General features: G+C 43.1%; 1 protein-coding gene across 1 annotated transcript; it reads left to right on the top strand.

The window, feature by feature from the left end:
- The first annotated feature begins 4,955 nt into the window (after positions 1–4,955).
- rimkla (ribosomal modification protein rimK-like family member A) lies at positions 4,956–24,254 on the top strand. The gene is made up of 5 exons (XM_056274984.1): positions 4,956–5,824; positions 16,590–16,820; positions 19,719–19,805; positions 21,741–21,944; positions 23,734–24,254. The coding sequence occupies exons 1-5, from the start codon at positions 5,662–5,664 to the stop codon at positions 24,252–24,254; spliced, it is 1,206 nt and encodes a 401-aa protein (XP_056130959.1). The 5' UTR covers positions 4,956–5,661.
- The last annotated feature ends 75 nt before the right edge of the window (positions 24,255–24,329 follow it).

Here is a 24,329-nt window from a genome sequence, read left to right as displayed (position 1 = left end):
AAGACGGAATACCTATGCATGAATGAGAGGGAGGACAGTGGAATGGTGAGGATGCAAGGAGTGGAGGTGACGAAGGCATATGAGTTTAAATACTTGGGGTCAACTGTCCAAAGTAACGGGGAGTGCTGTAGAGAGGTGAAGAAGAGAGTGCAGGCAGGGTGGAGTGGGTGGAGAAGAGTGTCAGGAGTGATTTGCGACAGAAGGGTACCAGCAAGAGTTAAAGGGAAGGTTTACAAGACGGATGTGAGACCAGCTATGTTGTATGATTTGGAGACAGTGGCACTGACGAAAAGACAGGAGGCGGAGCTGGAGGTGGCAGAGTTGAAGATGCTAAGATTTTCACTGGGAGTGACGAAGAAGAACAGGATTAGCAACGAGTATATTAGAGCAGTGTTTCTCAACCGGGGGTCCGCGGACCCCTAGTGGTCCGTGGTGTAATTGCAAGGGGTCCGTGAAAATAAAATATCTTTAAAAAAAGATCCTATGACATTTATAGAAATAGGATTATTTTATTCAAATGTGACTGAGACCTTTATCTAGCTAAACTATAAAGGATAACAGGACTTTTTTCTCTAATTACATCTGTTTCACAAGTGTAATTTATTGTATTTTAATAAGAGATCTCGCTCCCGTTTGCATTGTTAAAAGTTACTGCGTAAAAATTCTGTTGTTCCACATATCTGAAAGTTACTGAATACATATTCTGTTTTGTTACATATATCTGAAAGTTACTGCATAAGAATTCTGTTTTGTTAACTATATCTAAGTTACAACTGAAAGCTCTTATTTTTGCCCCAAAGAGTGAATAAATACTATAATGCAATTTAAAATGCAGTTTCTACTGTTTCTATCAAATTGCAACCCCCCTCCCCCAAGATCAGGTGGAGGGGTCCTCAGGGTAGATCAAAAATACGCAGGGGGTCCAGGACCCCAAAAAGGTTGAGAACCACTGTATTAGAGGGACCGCTCAGGTTGGACAGTTTGGAGACAAAGCAAGAGAGGCAAGATTGAGATGGCTTGGACATGTGTGGAGGAGAGATGCTGGATATATTGGGAGAAGGATGCTGAATATGGAGCTGCCGGGGAAGAGGAAAAGAGGAAAGCCAAAGAGGAGGTTTATGGATGTGGTGAGGGAAGACATGCAGGTGGCTGGTGTGACAGAAGACGATGCAGAAGACAGGAAGAAATGGAAATAGATGATCTGCTGTGGCGAACCCTAACGGGAGCAGCCAAAAGTAGTAGTAGTAGTAGACTCCTGCCTGTGCCCCTGAGCAAGGCAACGGAAAGAAGATCTGGAGTTGGTCCCTGGGCGCTGCAGCTGCCCACAGCTCCTATACAATAGGATGGGTTAAATGCAGAGAATTAATTTTGTTGTAACCTGCACAATGACAAAAATATGGCTTTCTTCTTAACAGCAGTTTAGCTGCCGCAAGTTCCACCGTATTCTTAGACATCTTGATCGGTTATTGCTTTTACCACCAGGCCTAGGCCATGGGTTGCTCCGTTTGCTGGTTTCTTTGAAGCAGGGGACTCCCACTTGTAAAATAACAAAGCAAATTAAGGGGAGAGACACGAGGCAGCAACATTAGCTCAGACCTATGTATGAACAGTAAGCTACAAGATATTTTGCTTGTCAAATCAACTAGCTCACCTCATACGCTGCTGTGCAGCCAAGTTATTTCATAACTCGTTGTGGCATTAAGCCATGCTTTTTGTTCCCTAGACAGAACAATCAAGAATATTTTCACAATGAACTCTTAATTTGGATTGGTAATTTCATGAACGGCTGTAGAGGGCTGTTTTGACATAATTGTTCCAACTGACAACGGGTTTTACAGACACGATCCTCAACATGCACGTGTGTGTTGGCCACGGGCCTGCTGTGTTAGATAGTTTTTTTGAGTCATATTTTTTTGCATTAGTATATTTGCGTTAGGATTTACCTAAAGCCTCCTTGCAAACACAATTTCTCTGGTATTTGCTTTTCTTGTCCTACAAACACACTAATGGCTCTTTTGAAATAGTGCCAACAGTGTAGAAAGGAGACCTAGACAAACCCCTGGAAGAGCGGCTTGTTGTGTGATGTTTTGACATGGCCAAGCGTTAAATAGGCCCCCGATATGTCAAACGTGGAACAAATTAAGCGCTTTTTATATGAGCTTTGTCAACACAGGGCTTTATTTTTACGTTCGCTTTCAGTTAAGACCAGTGCAACTCAATGCTGCAACCATCTGGATGGTGGGGGTTCCTGCACTGAATACTTGGGTTTAGGCTCATATTTCCTGTCTTCCACCTCTCGAATATTGCTAAATATCACATGCTTTGATGTAATAATAATAATTTTAAAAAAATCATATCACACTATCTTATACTTTATATGGGAGTTGAGCGAAGAATGAACGTCATTTAAGGGTAGTAAGGAACAACTTACCATAAATAATAAATTAGCCAAGGGGAACGGAGAATTGAGTCATCAATTAAAAATGCTTTTCTTTGAACATTATGTTTCCCGTAAAGTTTGTTGCCAACTCCGGTAATAATGAAAATAATAACAATTAAATAAATAAACAAACAAACAAACAAAATAAATAATAAAGTGACACAAAAAGGGAAATTTATTCAACGTCTTTCATGAATGTGGTAGTCTGCGCAGTCACCAGCAGAGGACTGTCTAGACCAAACAAAGAAAACGGGGTGGCGATCAGGCCCACAGCCATTCACTGGCATGTAGACGAAGCTGCAGATGGCGAAGTCACAATACCTTCCACATTCCTTTTCTTTGGCAATAAATAAATAAATAAATAAATACATAAAAAAGTTAAAAGATGAAAGGTCAACAGATTCTGTGACTATTGCACGTGTGTATTTTGAACATCTATTAAAGAAAAACATTCGTGTCCTTTGGAATTATTCAGATGCAATAGAAAAGTTTCGAGACACGGTGAAAACTGAGTAACCATTGTCCACGAGGCTCATGCTCATTACGCATGCGTAATGCAGCGACCCCTATAGTCGCTGACCAACGTAAATATGTAGGCGTCTATCTATTGACATGTCTATAGATGTAAATTCCAGATGTCCAATGGTTATAGAAAAAGTATCAACCTGGGTGAATGATTAAAAATAACATTGGTTTGAAAAAGACAAAAAAATGGGTAAATTACAAATACAGTAAACTGTTACAGATTGCCCACTAACTAACTAACTAACTAACTACCTAACTAACTATATATATATACTATATCGTGTAAAAATCGTATAAAATCAAAAAACTCGTTGTTTTTCTTTTTATACGAATTCCCTTTTATTTTGCTCAAATGCTGTACAAATCATTGACAGTTGTCTGGACAAACTTAAGACAAAGGTCACTGGAGGTGAAGTGATTTAGGAGGAGCACACACCCTTGGGGAGCACCAGTGTCAAGAGTCCGTATTTAATTTACATGTCCTCGCCTGCCTGTCATGGCCATGACAGTTCATAATAACTGAAAGTGGAAAGGAATCAATCGTGGGACACTTACCTTCTCCCAAAGCACCAGTGGATATTTACACAGTAATCATGAAACACGTTCATGTGTACGGCAACAAGTGAAAATCACCGGATTAGAATATATGTTTTCTGTAGGCTCAACAGGACACATTTCACTCAGTCGAAAGTGTGCTTTCCCGCTGAGTGTTGTTCATGCTGCAGTCCACGTTTCTTTCGTGCAGCTTGCAGCAGTGAAAGCTGCGCGACTGGAGGATGTGCCCGGCGCCCTTACCTCGCTTTGTGATTGGCCAGTCGAACTGGCGCGGTTGCTTTGCCCACGATTGATGGGTCTCATCTGGAACAAGAGCGCTGCCAGGCTGAAACAAGGCAAAGAAAAAGATGGATTCAGTTGCCTGTGTATATGTGTGTGTGTGTGTGTGTGTGTGGGGGGGGCTTGTTGGCAATGGCTTATGTTTAAAAAAGCAGAAATTAGGTCTGATTGAGCAGCACTGGAATTGAATCGCGGCTAAAATGTTGCGAATAAAGTCAGGCAGCTATGGTTTACATTGAATGTCAAGTAGTTATAATGATGCTGAAAATGTGTAGTCTATTCTTGCTATGTTGTTAAGGGTTTGGCAATGCTGAACTCCAGTCTCTGTGTGGAGAGAGAGCGAGAGAGAGAGAGAGAGAGAGAGAGAGAGAGAGAGAGAGAGAGAGAGAGAGAGAGAGAGAGAGAGAGAGAGAGAGAGAGAGAGAGAGAGAAGAAAGAAAGAAAGAGAAAGAGAGAGAGAAAGAGAGAGCGTCAGAGCGGAAGGAGTAAAAACTAGGTCACTGGCATAATCTCGTCCGTGACGATCACATGGAAGTGTTTTGCGTCCTCATCTGACGACACCCATCTTCAAATGAGCAAGTTTTATACATTAAGTCAACTAACCCGATACAAATGACTAGAAAACAACTTCAACCGAGCATACGTGGGGCGAACCCCGTTCGGGCAACAGTCTTTTGAAAAAGATGGTTAAAAAAATGAAGAAAAAAAAAGAAACGAAAAAAAGAAAAATTCTCGCTGCGAAAGCTTCGAGTTCTCGTCGTATAGAGGGCAACGTCATATTTCCTGCCACTTCGGCATAGAGACAACAGGCGTCGGTGTTCGCCAAACCTTGTGGTGCCCGGTCTGAACCGGTTCGGAAAATGCGGCAGCATCCTTTATTTCATGCACTGATTCACCGCCTCGGCGCTCTCTCCGCCGGCCTCATCCTCCCCACAACTTGCCTTCGGGCTTCCTCATTGGCTCACATGACGGCGGCTCGCCGTCCACCCCCTTCTGCCCCCTCCCCTCCCCCCTTTTTTTAATAATCGTCCAATGAAAACGACGCGGGCGTGTTTTGGTTTTGGGTTTATACACTGCAATTGGTCTCTATAGTTGCGAATCCGCCATTTTCATTGGAAGGCTTGTTGACCCTACGGGAACGCGGAGCCGTGTGGTTGTAAACGAGGCTTGTGAGGGAATAACGCAAAAAAAAAAAAAAAAACCCAGCGTGCACTTTTCAGCACCGATACCTCGTGGACAGCAGCCAAACGGAGGCATATAATATAAATCAACGGTGGGGTAGTTGAATTTCAATTAAATCACCATTATTTTTTTGGGGAGGGGGGGTTACGAAACGGCTACTGTCAACCACAAAAAGTTTGCTGGTAGTTTCGAGTCGACGAGAGTGACGTGCAACGTGGTGCTAATTTGAAGATTGTTTGTCCTCGCTGGCCGATAATGCCATAACCCATCTCGTCTGAGGGACGTTTTTGTTTTTACGGGCAAGGCGACGTTAGTGGAGCGAGTCTCGGGAGTATCGTAGTTCGACGTAATCTGGGCCTGACTTGAGTCGGATCTAGGCGGACTAAATGCCTGCAAATGAAGGAAAGCAAAAAAGGGTAACGAAACCTTTTTATTGCAGCTAGCTTAATTCGAACGGCGGTCCAGTTGTGGTGGTTTCGACCACATCACGGCTAGTTCGCAGCGCTAGTTGTTGCCCTCCATTGTGTGAGCATCTTTGTGCCATTCCCACCGCTGTGCTCCCGACCCCCGGATCCCGCGCTGTCGCATCGCACCGCCCGCCGCCCCCCTCAGCCACAGCCGTGTGTTTGGGATTTTCTCCCCCTCCCCCCTGCTCGACTCTACAAAAGTTCACGTCCAAAATGTGTTCCCGGGTTTGGTTCGTGACCGACCGGCGTATCAGCCAGGAGTACCCCCAGGTCCAGATTCTCCGGGCGCTGAAACAGCGGTGCGCCGAGGAGGATGTTGAATTCCGCTCTCTTCTCATGGATCAAATCGTGCTCACCATCAGCGAGGGACAATTGGGCAAGTATAACCATCGATCTGTTCGATCGCTGTTTTTCTACAGTCAGTGTAGTGTTACGGTGTGACTCCGAGTTTTGTTTTATTCATTCGGAAATGATAGTCGACACGACGTACACACAACACGCCGTGGCTATCAAGGCTACAGCTAACGGGTATTGTTCCATAGCAAAAAAAAAAAACTGTTGCGAGCGAAGAGTGGGCTAACCCTGTAAGCCCGCTAGCAAGGAAGCTAAGTGTAACAGTGACCGCCTAACCCACTTTCCAGCCAGACTGCATCAAGACTGTGTATGTGGTACTGGGTGGCTAAACACTTAAATTTTGCTTCGTCGTCTTCCTCGCCTGACTTTAATTAAATCTATAGGCACTGATTTGCTTATTTGTTTATTTATTTTGTCCAATTATGCCGACGTAATTGTGTCATTCAAACCGAAGATGCGTTTTCATGTTATTGATTTCTTCGGTGCCCCTCACTACCGTATGCAGAGCCTATTAAGGCAGAAAATGTGATGACCTGCAGCCTTGATTAAGCTATTGAACAAATAATGCAAAATCAGTTTCCCCGTCGCTCTCTACCATGTGTTTATTTTGAAAGCGGTGACTCAGTTCATGTTGCGACGCTATTCTGTTATCGTCATTTTCTGGCGGTGCTCGGTTCTTAGTTGTTATGAAAGGAAAAAAAGTGTTTCAGCACAGACTTTGACAGTCTGCAGACAATAAGACTTGGAACTCTTGACAAGTAGACGCACATGGAATTTGTCAAAGGGTTGTGAGGTGGGGCCATGTCGCCCAATGGGAGGTGGTCAAGTCTCAATTAACACATAGACAGCATAGTCTGGCATTGGGATGAAAGTGTGTGTGTGTGTGTGTGTGGGGGGGGGTGCTGGAGCCGTCTCATTGCCATATAGCAGTGATACTGTAAGCTTCCGAAAACAGCTCAAATTTCTCACACATCGGCACATTGTGTCAGATCTCCAGCTCAACGGCAACACTAACTAGTTTCAACACAATGCGTTGAATTGTGTTGAATGCATCTCATTTTGCATCACGATTAGCCCAATGACACTCTGTAAAGGCTTTTTGATAATGGCCTTTAATAATCCAACATAGATTGTGAGTCACTGATCAAGGACAGTGCTAATTTCAAGTCTTTTATCATTAACCCTGGCCATTTTGCTCCTACAAGGAATCTGACCCTGTGGGATGCTTAATATAAAGTAAAGCCTATAAGAACATCTAGGTATCTTTGTACCTTCTGATCTCTTCACAGAGCAGTTTCATAAATGGGGGGGGGATTATATCTAGCCAGTCTACTGTACACACCGGGAATTTTGATGATGACATGTTAACACGGTCAAGTCAAATGCTTGTGTATATATCTAAAGATTGTGATGTAGTGTTGTTATTCTATGTTAAATACAGCGAGAGAGCCACGTCAAATTCAAACCAGTCAAATTCCATGTATGTGCAAACCTACATGGCCAATAAACATGATTCTGATTTTGAAATATGTGCAAGGGGATACATGGGGGGAGAGGTTATATAACAGTGGTTTAAGAAAATGACCATGTTAATTTTTTAAAGTTAATACAGGAAATGCCCAGAGACGAAAAGTGTTTTAGCCTACTTGTCTAAATGGATCAACAGACAGCTGTCTAGATCTGAAGGACAGCAGGAATCACAAATGGAACAGGGCAGTTAGAATGACCTGTAAACCCACTGGCCCCAGATCTACACATACGGCGTGAGTCCCTAAGCTTGACATCACAGATTAACGACCCATGCACATTTTGACTGCATTGGAGGTTGCCGCTGAGGATAGAGTTTATCTGCACTATTACATGAGATGCATAAAGGCACCGATTGATTGCAACAGATTTTTATCATGCTCGTTCATTTTACACCGTGCATGGTGATGTGCCTTTAATCTGTATAGTATTGATATCAATTTACACTTATGTGAATAGTAAACAGACATTAAAAATACATCTGCACAGAGTTACAGTTGTGTTTTTCCTTACCTTATCCAGATACCCTTCAACAACCTGACATCTCTTTTTTTGGTGTAAACATAACATTATTAATCTCCTTTTAGAAGCATACTCGTCTCAGCTTTAAGAACGTTGTTACATTTCCTGCTCTTTACTTTGAGTTTGATTTTTGCAAATTAGCATAGGCTTGCTTCAGACAACAGTGAGTCCTTACATTTCAGTGCTGTTTGGGAAGTTTTTTTTTTGTTTTTGTTTTTTTGGCTATACTATATTAATCCCCGTGGGGAAATTCCTCAAGTGTGAGAGACTCCACTTTCCCTCTCTAATCTTGAATATTTTATATGAAGGGAAAATACAAAAACTCAGACAATGCATCATTTCCACACTCGGGGACGTTACTTTGGTAAGTGTTTTATTACTGCATGAATATTGTTTTTGAGGACTGGAAACACTATTGCGTTCACTGTTTTATTAGTAGGGCATAATGCATACAAATGTGTCTCTGGCTACATCCTGAGGTAGTAAGAATGAATGGATACATTAGCCACTTGTGTAGATGAAATACAAATTCTGATGATACATGAATTAATACAATGTGTGATGGGAGTTTTTAGATATTTGTACTAATTTGAGTCCGTTTTTACACTTGCGGTGCATATTGACTGCAAAGTGACCAAGATTATAGGCATTTCTCTGAAGTTGTCTTGCAGAGGTTTTCTTTAAGGTCAAAGTGAATGTGGTGATAATCTTTTAACTGATATGGATTGTACACCTCAGCGCTTGACTCATCACTTATCTCAGGCCTATGTACACTTTATTTACTCAAGAAGTTAATGGGTTCGTCATGCCCCCAGGAGTTCCACTGTGGATGTTAGTACATATGAGAAAAGGCCCAATGATCAGTCAGCTGAGGGAAAGGCATTTCACATCCCCTGGTGCGTGTGTGTGGGTGCATGTGAAGACGTGCAAAAGAAGACAGGATATGAATCAACGTCAGATTCCATTGCAGTCCAGTTGGATTCCTCAGTGCACACTTTTAGACAAAGACGATAAATGTAACACCTCCATGTCACCGAGCAGGCCAGGAACGTTTAGCCATACCCAACACCCTAAATTACCACCAGCCGCGTGAACATGGGACAAATGTGTCTGCAACAACAGACTGGGAGTGGAGTTAACGTGCTTTCTTAAATCCTAATCTTGGCATCTGGTGATTCACCAAGGAAAGACTCCCCATTTAATGAGCCATGAGACCGTGATCAGCAACTTGATATCTTTCCACACAGCTGTATTTTTATGCTCGCATCCAGCTGTCTTATGTCTTGGGAATGGTAAAAATGAAAGCATGTTCATAATACCCAGGTGCCCAAAGACTGCTTGTTGGTTATTTTTAGAGGTGAACGAGAAAAGGAAATTGATTTTAACATTCACTGCTTTTATTGGGACTGGAATTGAACTGAAGGAGTGCACAGTATGGTAATATTGGCTTTATGTCTCATTTTTATAGCAGCACTGCCACTGGTTGCTTTTAGCCAACAATGTAGTTCCCATTAAAATCAACAGAAAAATCCACAAGGCAAACTGAGAAAGCCAACACGTGTAAAGTAAATATTTTAGGTTAGGCTGTTTTGAAACATAATTATTACAGGGCATCCAAATTATTTTATGGCTGGCACAGGCAGCTGAGGATATAGCATTAATGTTGAAGACTGTCTTTATGCATGCTCAATAATCCAGGTAAGAAAATCAAAGAAAGTTGAATCAGTTCATCTGGATACAACGTATATTGACCGATATGTTTCATCACTCATCTAAGTGACCTCTTCAGTCTAAACTGACTGCAGGTATCCCTACCCATATAAACAATACAGCTGCATATAGGATGTGCACATCCTTGATAGGGAGGAATGCTGGATTGAACAGGGAGTCAAAGAGCCCATCTATTTGAAGAGGGAACAACCAGCGCTGAACCGTGGGGTGGGGTGGGGGCTAAGAGTACATCTGTCGGCATTTTACAATGCTGTGATTGCAACTATTCCCCAATCCTCTGTGGCCACTCTTTCAAGGATGAGGATGTGCACATCCTTGATAGGGAGGAATGCTGGTTTGTCAGAGTCAAAGAAGCCATCTATGTGAAGACTATCTGTGAACTGAAGGAAGGGGGGTAGGCGCTAAGAGTACATCTGTCACCATTTTACAATCTGTAGTTGCAACTATTCCCCAATCCTCTGAATAGTACACATGGCCATTGTAACTCTAGTTAATGGTCACGCCCATATTTGCAAATGAAACTGATCATTGGTTTCGTTCGTTATACAACTGTATTGTTTATAAAGGTGGGGATACCTGCAGTCAGTTTAGACTGAAGAGGTCACTTAGATGAGTGATGAAACGTATCTGTCAATAAATGTTAATGTTTCCAGATGAGCTGATTCAATGTTGAAGACTAACAAGTTGCTCTCAATTGCAAAATCAATTAAATGCCAAATCCTACCATGTAATAAAGCTATATAAATAATTATTGTCTAGTCTTTTTCCTTTTTCTGCCCAATTGCCAACTGTACCTGTCCAATTACCCCACTCTTCCGAGCCATCCTGGTTGCTGCTCCACCCCCTTTGCTGATCCGGGGGAGGGCTGCAGACTACCACATGCCTCCACCGATACATGTGGAGTTGCCAGCCACTTCTTTTTACCTGACAGTGAGGAGTTTTGCCAGGAGGACGTAGTGCATGGGAGGATCACTCTATTCCCCCCAGTTCCCCCTCCCCCCTGATTGGGCGCCCAGACTGACTAGAGGAGGTGCTAGTGCAGCGACCAGGACACATACCTACCCCCGGCTTACCACCCACAGACACGGCCAATTGTGTCTGTAGGGACGCCCAACCAAGCCAGAGGTAACATGGGGATTCGAACTGGCAATTCCCACGTTGGTAGGCAATGGAATAGACTGACACACTACCCTGACGCCTTGTCTAGCCATTCTGTGCAGTGATTGAATAGGTCAGTAGTTTGGGACTCTCTTCTGTAGCAAGCAGTATTCACATGACTCATTTGTATGTTCTAAAGGGACATGGGTACTTGCATTTTATTAGGTTTTTACTAAGCAGCTTTTAATTTACAAGTTTAGATGTGAACAAAAGAAGAAAAAAAAAACTCGGGCTACATCGAGAAACACTTCTTACCTTGTCATATTTTGCCCACTAATAACACAGAAAAGACAAATATGAATTTGTCATACAAGCGGCACACCTCTGTGTAACCCCTCAAAGACTCAGGTTTTGTGTGTGGTTGACAACCTTGATTTGCTTATATGTCACAAAATTCAAATGCCAGTCACTGTTTGACGTGCCAACTTCATTCTTAGCAAGACCTTTACAAAGGTACACCTCAGTTAACACACCAAAGCCAAAACTTTAAATTACGAGTAGCTAATAACTTAGCATGGCATGTTCATCACAAAATTCAAATTGTCACGTTCTTAAAATAATGGCCTAAATCATATTTTCAAGTTTTTCAAAAAACAGAATAAACAGAAACAAAATTTGTCAGTTTATTCTGTTTTTTGAAAATATGACTTAGGCCATTATTTTCAGAAGGCGACGAAATGCTAGTTTCATTGTTTACCCACCAACTTGATTCTTAGGAACAAATTGGGACCTTAAAAATGGTGGTTGGTTACCTATGAAACTGTCTGAAAGGGAAGATAAAAGTTGACATCCACAGCAAAACTTTATTGGCTGGTAGCTGGTGCTTTCTTTCCCCTTCATAGCTTTTGTCAAACTAAATGAGGTCATATATACTGGTCCGGCATCTTGTTTGTCTATTAACAACACATAGTAGTTTCACTGGTTTCTCCTTCAGATAATCAGACAAATTGATGAAACCAACTGCCCTGTATTTGCTTCACTTTAACACTCCTTGTAATTTTCATCCATGGTTGCATCATCCCAAGACTACAGTGTTCACCGACTATAATTTTTCCCTTTTCCCTGTCCTGCCACATAGGCGGCCGGCCCATCCCACAGAAGATCATGTGAGATATTGTCTGGAAGATAGATGGTAGGCCAAATCCTGTTTCATTTCCACTGCAGCTACATGTGGAGACAAACAATTCCTAAATTCTTCTTCGTTGGTCATGTTGGCGAATTTTGGAATGTGTCAGCCACTTTTGTCAGTGGACATGGAAAAAAGGTTTTGTGTCTTGTGCTGTTGACAATAACCATATGGAACAGCTGGAGTGGAGAGAGAGTCCTGAACATCTCTGGCAATTTGCAAACTTTTGCACATCTAAATTGAATTGAGTAAAATGACCTAGTTGTTGAGTGGAGTTGAAATTTCCATTGTCCTACAGTTGAGTGATGTACAAATGTCAAAATGAGGTTGCATCTTACACATTAAAGCCAATACATGAGTTACATGTCTGAGAACTTTCGACAGTTTTATGCATATGACAAATGGCACTCACATGTTCTTTGATAATCAGAAAATTATGCCAGATTGGTCATGATGTGTCTTGTCTATCAGTGGTTTCAAAAATTAACACCAGCCAAACAATGGTAGTTATTGTTTGTGGCAATAAGTTGTGTTCACGCTACCAGTCACACTAGCAGGTAACCATCCTTATCTGGTGAGTGTCTTCTTAAAATGTAAAATTAGCTGGTAAAGTACTAAAAATGTCTTAAGTTACTGGTTCTGCGAGCCATAAATTATGGGTGTTTATCCCAAATCTTACAGTGGTACTTATAACGTATGAGTTCACTGTTGACAAATGGGCAAAAAAACAAAAACAAAAAAACAGTTGTTGGCCCAACTTCTGGCAGACGGACATACAGCCTACTGGCTTTTCAGACTTGCCCAAAGTTGGGTTGAGATCACGGCCAGCAAGACCTGTCAGCCAAACGTTGGCACAACATGTGTCGCCGCTGCCTGCTTTGTGACGTTGCGGCGGAATGCACAGAATGTTGAAGTGAAACAGGAGTCCCCTCTACTCAGCAGTTATGGAGCTTATTAGCTCTGTCAGGCGGAATGAAAATAACATGCACACAGTTCATTGACCTGTTTGAACATCAAGCCTGTTATGTAAAAAAAAAGAGATCATAATCATAAATTTGTCCTGCACAATTTCTGATCTCAAGTTTATCTTATAATCACACTAAATCTGGGCATTGCAACTCAAAAGCCAGAATTGCCTTTGTTTTACAGGGATTGAAACGCTCATGAGGGTCTTCTGAATGTTTTGGCGTGGTCACATGATGGACAGTCCAGAGCAAACGAACACTCGCACAGTTGAATGAGGCTAATTCATCCAGCTGCCCCATTGGTCTCTGTTTGGTTCCTTTGGAGACAGAGTTGAGCACCGTGGATGGTGAATACTGTCTGTCAAAAGCCCTAGGACTCGCAACTCGCTCAATAGCTGCACAATCAGAGCAGTGTGTGTGGGAGTGTTGAATGGTGCGAAAGAGACAGTGAATCTTCCCAATTGTATAATGAGATTGAAAGAGGAGGGGGAGAAAAAGTGGGGCAGGGTTGAAGGTGGTGGGTGGCAGGCAGGGCTGTCTCTTCATGTCTTCACTTATTCCTGTTTTCATGCAGCTGCCCTAATTCAGCCTCCCAGCCAGCCGTACCTCCACTTTGACAAAAACCCAAGACAAGTTTGATCTTTTCTGCCTTATGCTGTTTTACTTTCTTCTTTTTGCTGTGCTCACAATGAGCCGAGCCTGAACTGCTGAATTCTGCCCACAGTGGCATCCATCACAGTGAGAGAGCTGAGCAGTGCCACTAGTTGCCCATAAATCTAACCTCATTCTGTATGCATCTGCTGTCAAGCCTCCCATGACCTCTGTTGTCTCAGTCCTTGTCATCTGCGCAGTCGCTGTTGTTAAGCAAGAGAAGGGCTAGAGCTAACGATTATTTTCATAACCAATTAACCTATCAGTTATTTTTTCAATCAATCGGTCTGTACGAAGTCAAAAATAGTGATCTTAAGTTTCCCGAGTCCAAAGTGGTGTCTTAAATTATTTACTTAGTCTGACTAACAGCCAAAAGAACTCCTCAAGTACTCATTTTATAATGATATGAATCGGAGGAAGGTAAACAAATCTTAGCATTTATGAAACCGCAACCAACAATGACTTAATCTCAACTACCAAAATTGTAATCATTAATTTTCTGTCAATCGACTAATCGCCCAATCATTCCAGCACTATCTGGAAGGCAGGTGTTGGTGGAGGTGAAGTGCTGGGTCCCCTCCCTTCCTCCCTCATACACATACCTTCCCTTCTTTCCTCCTCTTCCACTATCTCTCTTCAGGTTACATCAGCACCCCATCTGTTTATCCTGAGGAGCTGTTGGACCTGAAGCTTGTGCTCAAAATTTTTTCTGCTCATGTCTCACACAATCTCTATCTCTCTATCTAGCTATCTCTCTCTCTACCCATGTCTCGCTATCTAGTATCTATCTGTCATGATACAGTACAAATGTACTCTTAGCCCCCCCCCCCGTCATCTGTTGCCATCTTACAATGCTGTGATTTCAAATGTTCCCAAATCCTCTGTGAAGAGTACACATGGCCGTTGAAACTCTAGTTAATGGTCACGTCCATATTTGCATATGAAACTGGTCGTTGGTTTCGGTCGTTATGCAGCTGTATTGTTTATAAGGGATGGGGATACCTGCAGTCAGTTTAGACTGAAGAGGTCACTTAGATGAGTGATGAAACGTATCCGTCAATAAACGTTGTGTCCAGATGAACTGATTCAACCTTCACTGATTGTTTTACCTGGATTATTGAGCATGCATAAAGACAATTTACTGCACTGTTTGGCCTGTTTAAAAAAAAGTTTCATGTTGACTTTTCCTTTCATAATGCCAGATCTTTTTCTTGCCCTTGTCTAGTCCATTATTCTTATGAAAGACGTTGTGCTTAAATGATTGGTCAATGACCTAGTGAAAGTAAAATTAAGTAAGTCTACAGTTGGACAAGACAGTAAATGTAAAAATAAGTAAAAGCTGGAACTTAAACCAGTGTTTAATTGCTAGGCTAAAATAATTTTGCATTTGCTCCAACAAATATGACTTTTTAGCAAACTAATGCACACTTAATGAAGCAGTTGTTTCATATACCTTAAATGCATATTTACTACGTACTGACTTCAGTATCACCCCTCTTCTCCCATGACCCTTTCCCACTCTCGCACACAAACTGCCTGTCTTATGTCCTCAAGTGAAGAATATGGAAAAATTGACATTTTCCTGCCGTTGTATGTCACCCAAATTTATATTTTCTGAAAGAGGAAAAGCATGAAATTGAACAGAAATAGTTGTGACACAAAGTAGTCTGAAATGAAAAGCCCAGAAAAATGCATGAATATGTAGTTGCATATTTTCTGTCCCTTTCGTGTTTTCAAGTATGAATAAACTCAAGGCAATCTCCCTGGGGCGTCAGACAGCTCTCTACTCTTATTTGCCTACACTGTTTTGTGTGGTGTAAGTACATTAGGGGATATAGCCTTATCTCTTTCTGAGTCAGAGAGACAGCCGGTCTTGGCCCAGCACGCAAGAGAGTTGGCAGTGCCACAGCGGAGTCTTTGGATATGGGATATGTGTGTAAATAGGCGCTGCAGCAGGCAGTGCTGGTTCCAAATTCAGGACTCGCCACCACCAGTGGAGCCGAGGAGCTGCCTGGAACTGTGCCACTATCTTGCCCCTTAGCCACGCCAAATCCAAGGCTGAGATGAAATGACTGAGGCAGTGTATACAAATACAGTATCCAAAAGGGCAAAAACTTTTCTGCCCACCATTTTGGTCTCCATTGACCACCGGACAGATAGAATGGATGTGCGAGTGATGGTTAGACTTGCTGAACAGGAAAATATCTCCCAAAGACATCTGACTACCTGCCAAAGTGGCTAACGGAGCAAATAGTTAACCAGCCATGAATCAAAATTCACCAACATTCGGGTAGCATCTACTTGTTTCTTTAGTTGGTAACCATTCACAAATGTTGAAGGCATACAGGGAAAGAGTATAACCGGAGGAGGAGAGTTTCTATTCTATGGTGCAGAGCACTCAGTCAGAACAGGATTGAGTACTCTTGTTGACATTTGTCTCAGAAAAATTTAATTTTGAGATTCCATTCATAATGTTCCATTATTTATGAGATTATAAAGCCCAGCGCCTTTCACATTATATGTCTGCCTTGACATTTGACATATTCACACACCAGCCTCAGTGAAAATCCCATAGTTAAAGAACTTAAGTCTGGTGTCTGGGTGGCATGGCGATCTATTCTGTTGCCTACCAACACAGGGATGGCAAGTTCGAATCCCCATGTTACCTCTGGCTTGGTCAGGCGTCCCTACAGACACAATTGGCCATGTCTGCGGTTGGGAAGCCGAAGGTGGGTATGTGTCCTGGTCACTGCACTAGCGCCTCCTCTGGTTGGTCGGGGCACCTGTTCAGGAGGGAGGGGGAACTGGGGGGAATAGCGTGATCCTCCCATGTGCTACATCCCCCTGGCGAAACTTCTCACTTTCAGGTGAAAAGAAGTGGCTGGCGACTCCATATGTATTGGAGGAGGCATGTGGTAGTCTGCAGCCCTCCCGGGATCGGCAGAGGGGGTGGAGCAGCGACCGGGACAGCTCAGAAAAGTGGGGTAATTGGCCAAGTACAATTGGGGAGAAAAAGGGAGAAATCCAAAAAAACAAATCTAATGATCTTATTTTCTTTCACTCCTCATTTCTACTTGCCCAACTATATCCCCCTCTTCTTCCTCCAGGTCTGCGGGTGGAGCAGGAGGTGGTGACATCCTACCCACAGGTGGCGGTGGTGAGGGTGCCCACGCCCTGGGTGCAGTCGGACAGCGACATCACTGTACTGCGCCACCTGGAGAAGATGGGCTGTCGGCTCATCAACCGGCCCCAGGCCATCCTCAACTGTGTCAATAAGTTCTGGACTTTCCAGGAGCTGGCGGGCCACGGGGTACCCCTTCCTGACACCTTCTCCTATGGTAGGACAACCAAACAATCATACATTGGTTTTCTTTTTAGTATTTGATAAATTGCATACTACAAATAGACGTTAAGACAAATATAGTCTAGTGGTTAGTGGACCAGGGTTTGATCCTCTTCCCTAAATTTCCATGTGCGATTACCCTAAAGTGGGTCATCCTGGTGGTTTAAACACTCAGCACTTTGCACGTGGGCTCAGTCCTGATTGTGGTATCCTGGGCCGACTCCAGCTCAGGACCTTTGCTGCATGCCTTTCCCTCTTTCTCTCTCTGTGCTGTACTATCTTTCTTCACTGTGCTATCTTGTATAAATACAAAAATTGTCAGGGAAAATAATAAATGATAGCTATTCTCAATTCAAGAAATTTATCCTGTTCATGGATGCTTCACTTAAAGGAATAATGAAGTGAAAAGCACTCTGTTGGATCTTCTCAGCCTCCTCATTCTTATGTCAGTAGCTCTGGAGATACCAGGTTGTAGTGCTTACTGAACACTTAAAGCTGGGGTAGGTAGTTTTTTTTATGGTGTCATTGGGCAAAAATTCCATAATAACATTTCAGCATATTGTAATTCAAGTGGTCTGAAAGAAAACTAGACTTCTGCACCTCCTCTTGGCTCTGTATTCAGGCTTTAAAATATCCACCCTGGGACAGAAGATTTTAGCCAGTCACGGGTCATTTCAGAGAGAGGGCGTTCCTATTGGCTGTTCTACAAATGCAGATGCCCGTCCGCCAGTCACTTGTGGTTGCAGTCCTAGAAATCAACAAGACCAACTTGAAATGGCTATTTCACATGAACAGTATTAGTGTAACTAAGAGATTTGCTGGAGAAAAAAAAACCAAAAACGTTTTTTACATGGGTAGATTATCAACTACAATAAAAGTTTTGTGAGTCTCACTTTGACATTTCCTGGTTGTACACGAGTGGAAGGGGGCTGAAGAGCAATGCGGAGGTCATTTGGTGGGAGGGACTTAGTGGAGTGATTGATATGAGGTAACAGAGAGAGAGACGGAAGGATTTGTATTGGAAAGTTCGATGTTACCTGCAGCTTTAAGGAGTAGCCCAATGAAACGAATGTTTAACACATTAAAATGGCAGTTGATGACACAACTGCATTAATTAACTCAATGGAAGTGAAAAAAAATCTGTTGAATGTTTGTAGGGTTGAAACTGTAATACAAACCATTTCAATCGATTCTTTGAATCTAATCAAATTATACACTTACTGCTATATTTTGTAATGTCATTTCTGAGATTGGATGTAATTTTAGCATCATCAAATTATAAAAGGTCTCAATTCCCAGTGTCTGTGAGTTTCATAAATTTCAAATGAATATTTAGCACAAATGAAAGTCAGAATTTTGACACAAACACCAACGATGTTTTGTCACATTGTTGTGGATTTAAAAAAAAAAAATCCATTAATCACATCGGTTACATCACAGTCATTAGCCAACATGTAGATTTATGATAAAGATTACCAAGCCAACATTGAGCCAATCACTGAATAAGCTGCACTGCAGTTTATGAAAACAAGTGTTTTCATGTGTCCCCTTTTCATCATCTCCAGCCCAAGCCTGTCAGACAACCACTAGAACACCAATCCTTATCATTTATACAAAACACCACCTCGTTACCCGCCTTGTTCCTCAGTCCTCTGAAACGTCTCCCTCCAGCCAAATCTGGATATAGACATGATGGGCTGGGACACAGATTAGAGACCGCATGTCCAACTGCACACACTGTTTATCTTTTGCTGTTATGAAGACAAAATGCCACATACTTCTATTTTTCAACAGTCACGTGGTGTTTTGAGAGGGGGGGGATTTGCCCTTAATTCCGTTGGTCTTTGCACAGTAGGCCAGGCTGTGCATGCAGAGCGGCTGGAGCGCTTATGTAACAAGCCCCTCCCATCCCCACCCCTCTCCCCCCACCCCCACATTATTTTTTTTTGACAATAAAAGATGCCCTTGCCTCCCTCCCTCTCTACCCCAGTCAGCAGCTTGTGACGTGGTCAGGGCCCAGTCTCTCTCTCTCTCTTTCTCTCTTTCTGTCTGTGTGTGTCTGTGTGTGTGTGTGTGTCTTTCGTGTTGAAAACATGTGGATAAGTGTGGACGTGTTCTTTTTGGAGAAGGCATGTGACAGATCTCCTCACATCTGGTGCTCTGAATGAATGCCAGATAAATCTAGACAGGAAAACAAAGAGACATGGAGAGAGAGGTCAAATAGAAACTTATTAAATCTTTCTTTGCCTTGAAATTGGGACCTCATTTTTTTCCAGTATTTTCATGTGATAAAACAAAGGGCAGGTTTAAAATCTTTCTCAGGAGGCTCGTGTGAACAGATATGAAATGGTCATCTGGTTCAAATTAATAGAGCCCTCCACAGACAGTTAAGTGCAATCATATGAAAGAGGCAAGTTAGTAAGGACAAACACAGGATGGCACTCCAACAATCTGGTTGTTTTGTTTCCATAGCAGCAAAATATGACACCTTCCTCTCACTCACACACGCATACACACACACAGCTATGATGTGTGAATTGAGACAATTTCTACAATATTTGGGCCTTTAGGTGGGTGTGTCCTATGCATGGGATTTGTGTGAATAAGTGCATGTGTGTGGATAGCTACAAGTATCCTTGCACATCATGTATAATTGCTCATCCATATTTGGAGTAGATAGCAGTACACACCAGCACATCTGCACTTGGACTTTAAAGTCTGACGATAATGCATGTTTACTTGGTTTTAATACTGTAACATTGTTTGCTGCTGTGACTCTAATAGCTGGTCGACTTTTTTGTATCACTATCTATATTGCCATATACTTATCTGTGCCTATTTACATGTTGTTACTGCCACTACCCATCTGATCTGGTCTGAAATGATTTCACAGGGGGACACGACAACTTCCGCAAGATGATTGACGAAGCAGAGCCACTGGGCTACCCGGTTGTGGTCAAGAATGCCCGTGGTCACAGAGGTAGGACAATAAAGGTGTTTCAGGCTAAGGCAATATTTAAGGCTATGTTTCAATGAAAGCATATACATGGTTCGATTTTTTTTTTTTTAGAAGTGACATAATTCTGTTCATAGAAGGCCTCAAACAAGCATGTCAGATCATCTTCTCTTCCTGTCTTTATTATAGCAGACACCATGACAAATGTGTACCTCTTTGCCATCCTGTCCAAGAGTTAACTGTCAGCTACTTTTTATTTTGCATCGTACTAACAACATCTTGTTCACTGTGTCTAGTAACCTTTCATATGCATAGTTTCACAAAGCTGAAAAAAAGCACCTTGACTAGAATATGTACACGTACCAGTAAGTTGAAAGATGGAGCAAAACTCGAGGTGTTCAAGTCATATTAGTCTAACTCATATTTTGACATTTCTCTGATAAAGATAAGATAAAGTGTCTACGTGACTGTCTCTGAAGTCAGAATTTATGATTGGATTATTACTTGCATGTAAACCAACTCAGTGGGCCCAATGCTAGAGTCATTGGTATGCACTGATCTGTTCATGAGTATATCGCCTCCTTTTAGCTTTTGGGACTAAAACTCAAATGTTTTCCCACCAGTTTGCACGTAGCATGTAGCTAATGGCAGCCTGGCCCACCCTTACAAAGAATTCGTCGGTGGAGTGTTAAATGATTAGGACTGTGGTGTTGCAACAAGTAAACACAGAGCATCAGCATTATAATGCTTGAGATTGCTGTATAGCCTAGCCATAGCCTAGTTTGAGCCGGTAGGTCAATCATTTTTGATTCCAGTTTACTGGTTACTTGACCCAGATTGACCCAAGTTTCTCATTTTCCCCTGTGTTCGCACCGGTCTAGTCTGGGAAGTTTGAACTTTGCCATTAAAGTCTGGCTTCCTGAAGATGGACTGGGATCTGATGACCTTATAGCCCTTTTGTACTCATAGCCATTGACACTTCACTGGTTCTGCCTTTGTGTGAAGGGACAACAATGGACATTGGCTAGCCCAGGCTGTTATCACAAGGCATTGTTCAAGAAAACGGCCGTTGGTCAAATGCTAACTTGACCCCTTTTAATGCAGATCACCCTTGGGGGTTGTTTTCCTCTAACTGTGGTTGACCATTGGGTCTGACCAAAGTCCAGTTTACCACTAGCTAACAGGATGGTAACTCAAAGATTTCTTTCTTCAAAATTGTAACTGAGTGAATGATAGGTTTATCTGTACTTGTGGAGATGGCTTTTCATCCAATTCCTAAAGCCAGTTCAAGCAAGGTTACATTTTAGGCAAATTTAATCAAATAAGGTGTGAAACCTCCAAGATGATTCTCCAAATTTGATTTTTTTTTTATTTGTTACTTATCTTGTCGTCCCATGGCTCCCACTCTGTCCATTTTATCATAATATGACTAACTGGGACAGCATCATCATCACATTGTTTGGATAGTTTCTTACTCACGTGTACACACACACACACACACACACACACACACAGGCATGCACACAAACTCACATGGTCTTCTTCCTTGGTCTCATCACAAGGGGCAAAGGGCGTGACAACCAGCAGACAGAGCCAAACGGTGCTAATTAAAACAGGCATCTTCTAGCCTGTGTGAAAGGCAGTGCACCCTAGCAGAGATGTGCTGACTGTTACGTGAGGAAATGGACTTCATGTGAATTAACACGTTTGTCCTGGTGCAAGACAAAAGTCTGCAGAAGTTATCTAGACCCATTATTATATTTTCAAAACATTCAGTGATGTGCCACCACAGGAAGAAATCAAGTCATCGTAAACTATTCGGATCTGTCTGTAACCGGGAAAAAAATGAAGCATTTTCTGTTCTTCTCGCAATTCAGCCTCATTTTACCACAACAGACAAGTTTACCCCCTTCCTCTTTCTTTTCTATCTTTTAATTCCTGCCTGGCTCTCTCTTCTAGGCAAGGCTGTGTTCCTGGCCAGGGACAAGCACCACCTGTCCGACCTATGCCACCTGATCCGCCATGATGCGCCCTACCTATTTCAAGAGTATGTCAAGGAGTCGCATGGCCGTGATGTGCGGGTAGTTCTTGTGGGAGGCCGTGTCATTGGCTCCATGCAGCGCTGCTCCACTGATGGACGCATGCAGAGCAACTGCTCCCTGGGTAAGTTGCTCTCTGCCTCTCTCATCCAACTATTGTTGATCCAAACCTGTTTATACAAATCATTCCATTATCCAAACCTGTTTTTACAAATTATTTCATTAAGCTCAAACGCTACACCAGCTTATTTCACCTATTAGTTTTCCCCTCTTTCTCTAGAGGCTGATGGCATGCTAAATTTGTGAATTCATTTGCTGCAGTGTTTGGGTGGAATGAAACCTCCTGCATGCATGTGGCTCTCCTTGCCACATGGTCAGAGGACAGTTTACATAAGATAGTTGAAGTTGATACCGGTTAGGCTGCCTTTTTGATACCTCCGTGTTGTCAAGTTAGTCCTTTACCCCCCCCCCCTTTTTCTCCCCAATTGTACCTAGCCAATCACCCCGCTCTCTGAACCGTCCCGGTCACTGCTCCACCTCCTCTGCCAGTCCGGGGAGGGCTGCAGACTACCACATGCCTCCTCCAATACATGTGGAGTCGCCAGCCGCTTCTTTTCACCTGACAATGAGGAGTTTCGCCAGGGCGACGTAGCACGTGGGAGGATCATGCTATTCCCCCCAGTTCCCCCTCCCCCCTGAACAGGCGCCCCAACCGACCAGAGGAGGTGCTAGTCCAGCGACCAGGACACACACATACCCACATCCGGCTTCCCACCCGCAGACTCTGCCAATAGCGTCTGTAGGGACACCCGACCAAGCCGGAGGTAACACGGGGATTCGAACTGGCAATCCCCGTGTTGGTAGGCAACGGAATAGACCACTACGCTACCCAGACGCTCCTTTACTTTTTAACCCACCTTGATCTTGACCCAGTGATATATTAAATTGCTTTACCACAAAAGATGAGTGTAGCATTTGGTTCGTGGAGCAGGTCTGCCCACAATCCTGTGATTGACCATGTGAACGCTGCCACACTGGACCAGATCTTGAGCTTTGAATATGTACTACGTATGCTTGGAATAGCAGAGTGGGATAGGGATACCAATCTGTACAAACTGGATACAAACCAGAAGATCCCGGTTCAAGCCCCAGGTCAGCAAGTATCCACCCACTGAATCCCTTTCAGGCCCAGGGGGGAAATAATTGCTTTCAGGAGAGATAAAGGTATTATTCCATATTAATTAGCCACTCTGTTTAAAGGAAAAGGTCATGGGGCTAATTTTATCAATTCTGGAGAAAGTTTAATGCATCATCTTTAGCTATTGCTTCAGTATTACACCCCATCTTAACTACTAAACAGTGTTTAGACACGTTGCTGACAAACAGAACAGTGTTGTAAAATGGAGGCTTGTCCTTAAGTCACTGAGACTTCAAATGTCATGGCATCCCTGCTGATTACAAACTGAACTAACGAAGGATTGTTGGTGTTGTTTTAGACTTGTCAGGTTCATAGTGTACTGTGGCATAATTGGAACATCGGTCATCTTACTTGTCCAGTTTCTAAGCTGTCACATGTTGTTGATGTCACATGTTGATTCTGTCACATAAGCTGTCACGTTTCTGATCCACCCACTGTGTTTGGGTGGATCAGAAAGTATTGTGGCTGTTGGATTTGATTCTGTGACATTAACTGTTGTGTGACTGGTTTCTGTGATACCCCTTGAAGTTAAAGAATTTATATTTAGACACTAGCTCAGCTCATGGTCTTTCAGTTTGTTGTTATTCTATATGATCTGAATGAAAATCAACTATTGTTCTCTGTCACCTAAGGTATTGCAAACATAGAGGGAACCACAAATGACAGCAAGTGTTAACTGGCTTGACACCACTTCTTGTCCCCTTGGATTTACTAGGTGGTGTGGGTATGATGTGCCCTCTGAGTGAGCAGGGTAAGCAGCTGGCCACTCAGGTGTCTAACATCCTCGGCATGGACGTGTGCGGCATTGACCTCCTTCAACTCAATGATGGCTCCTTTGTGGTGTGCGAGGCCAACGCCAACGTGGGATTCATTGCCTTCGACCAGGCCTGTGGCATGGATGTGGCAGGCATAGTGGCCGACTACGCCCTGTCGCTGCTGCCCAGCCGCCTCACTCGAAAGATGTCCCTGCTCTCTGTGGTGTCTAGCGCCAGTGAGACCAGCAGTGAGCCTGAGGTATGCCCTGTGCCCGCTGGTGCCGGCTCGCTGCCTGAAGCAGTCTGCAACATGAGTGTAGGCTCCACCTCAAGTGAGAGTGACCCAGAGCTGGCTGAGCCCTCGCAGTCTTCCCCACATCAGGCCTCAGCTCCCGACCTCTCTGGCCTCCCTGGTCTCCCAGACCCCGCTTACAACTTCAACACCCTCCTCACCAACGAGATCAAGTTATTGACTGAGTAAGCTGGAAGCAGCTTCACGCACAAACACCACATGTACATATTACGACTCGCAGACACACACACACACACACACACA

The sequence above is a fragment of the Lampris incognitus genome, chromosome 2, assembly GCF_029633865.1.
Source record: "Lampris incognitus isolate fLamInc1 chromosome 2, fLamInc1.hap2, whole genome shotgun sequence".
Classification (NCBI taxonomy): Eukaryota; Metazoa; Chordata; class Actinopteri; order Lampriformes; family Lampridae; genus Lampris; species Lampris incognitus.
This window is presented reverse-complemented; position numbering and strand designations above follow the sequence as displayed.

Excerpts from the sequence above, each read along its gene's own strand:
- rimkla (XM_056274984.1), top strand. The coding sequence starts at position 5,662 with ATGTGTTCCCGGGTTTGGTTCGTGACCGACCGGCGTATCAGCCAGGAG. Across the intron at positions 5,825-16,589 it reads CATCAGCGAGGGACAATTGG|GTCTGCGGGTGGAGCAGGAG; the intron begins GCAAGTATAACC and ends TTCTTCCTCCAG. Across the intron at positions 16,821-19,718 it reads TCCTGACACCTTCTCCTATG|GGGGACACGACAACTTCCGC; the intron begins GTAGGACAACCA and ends ATGATTTCACAG.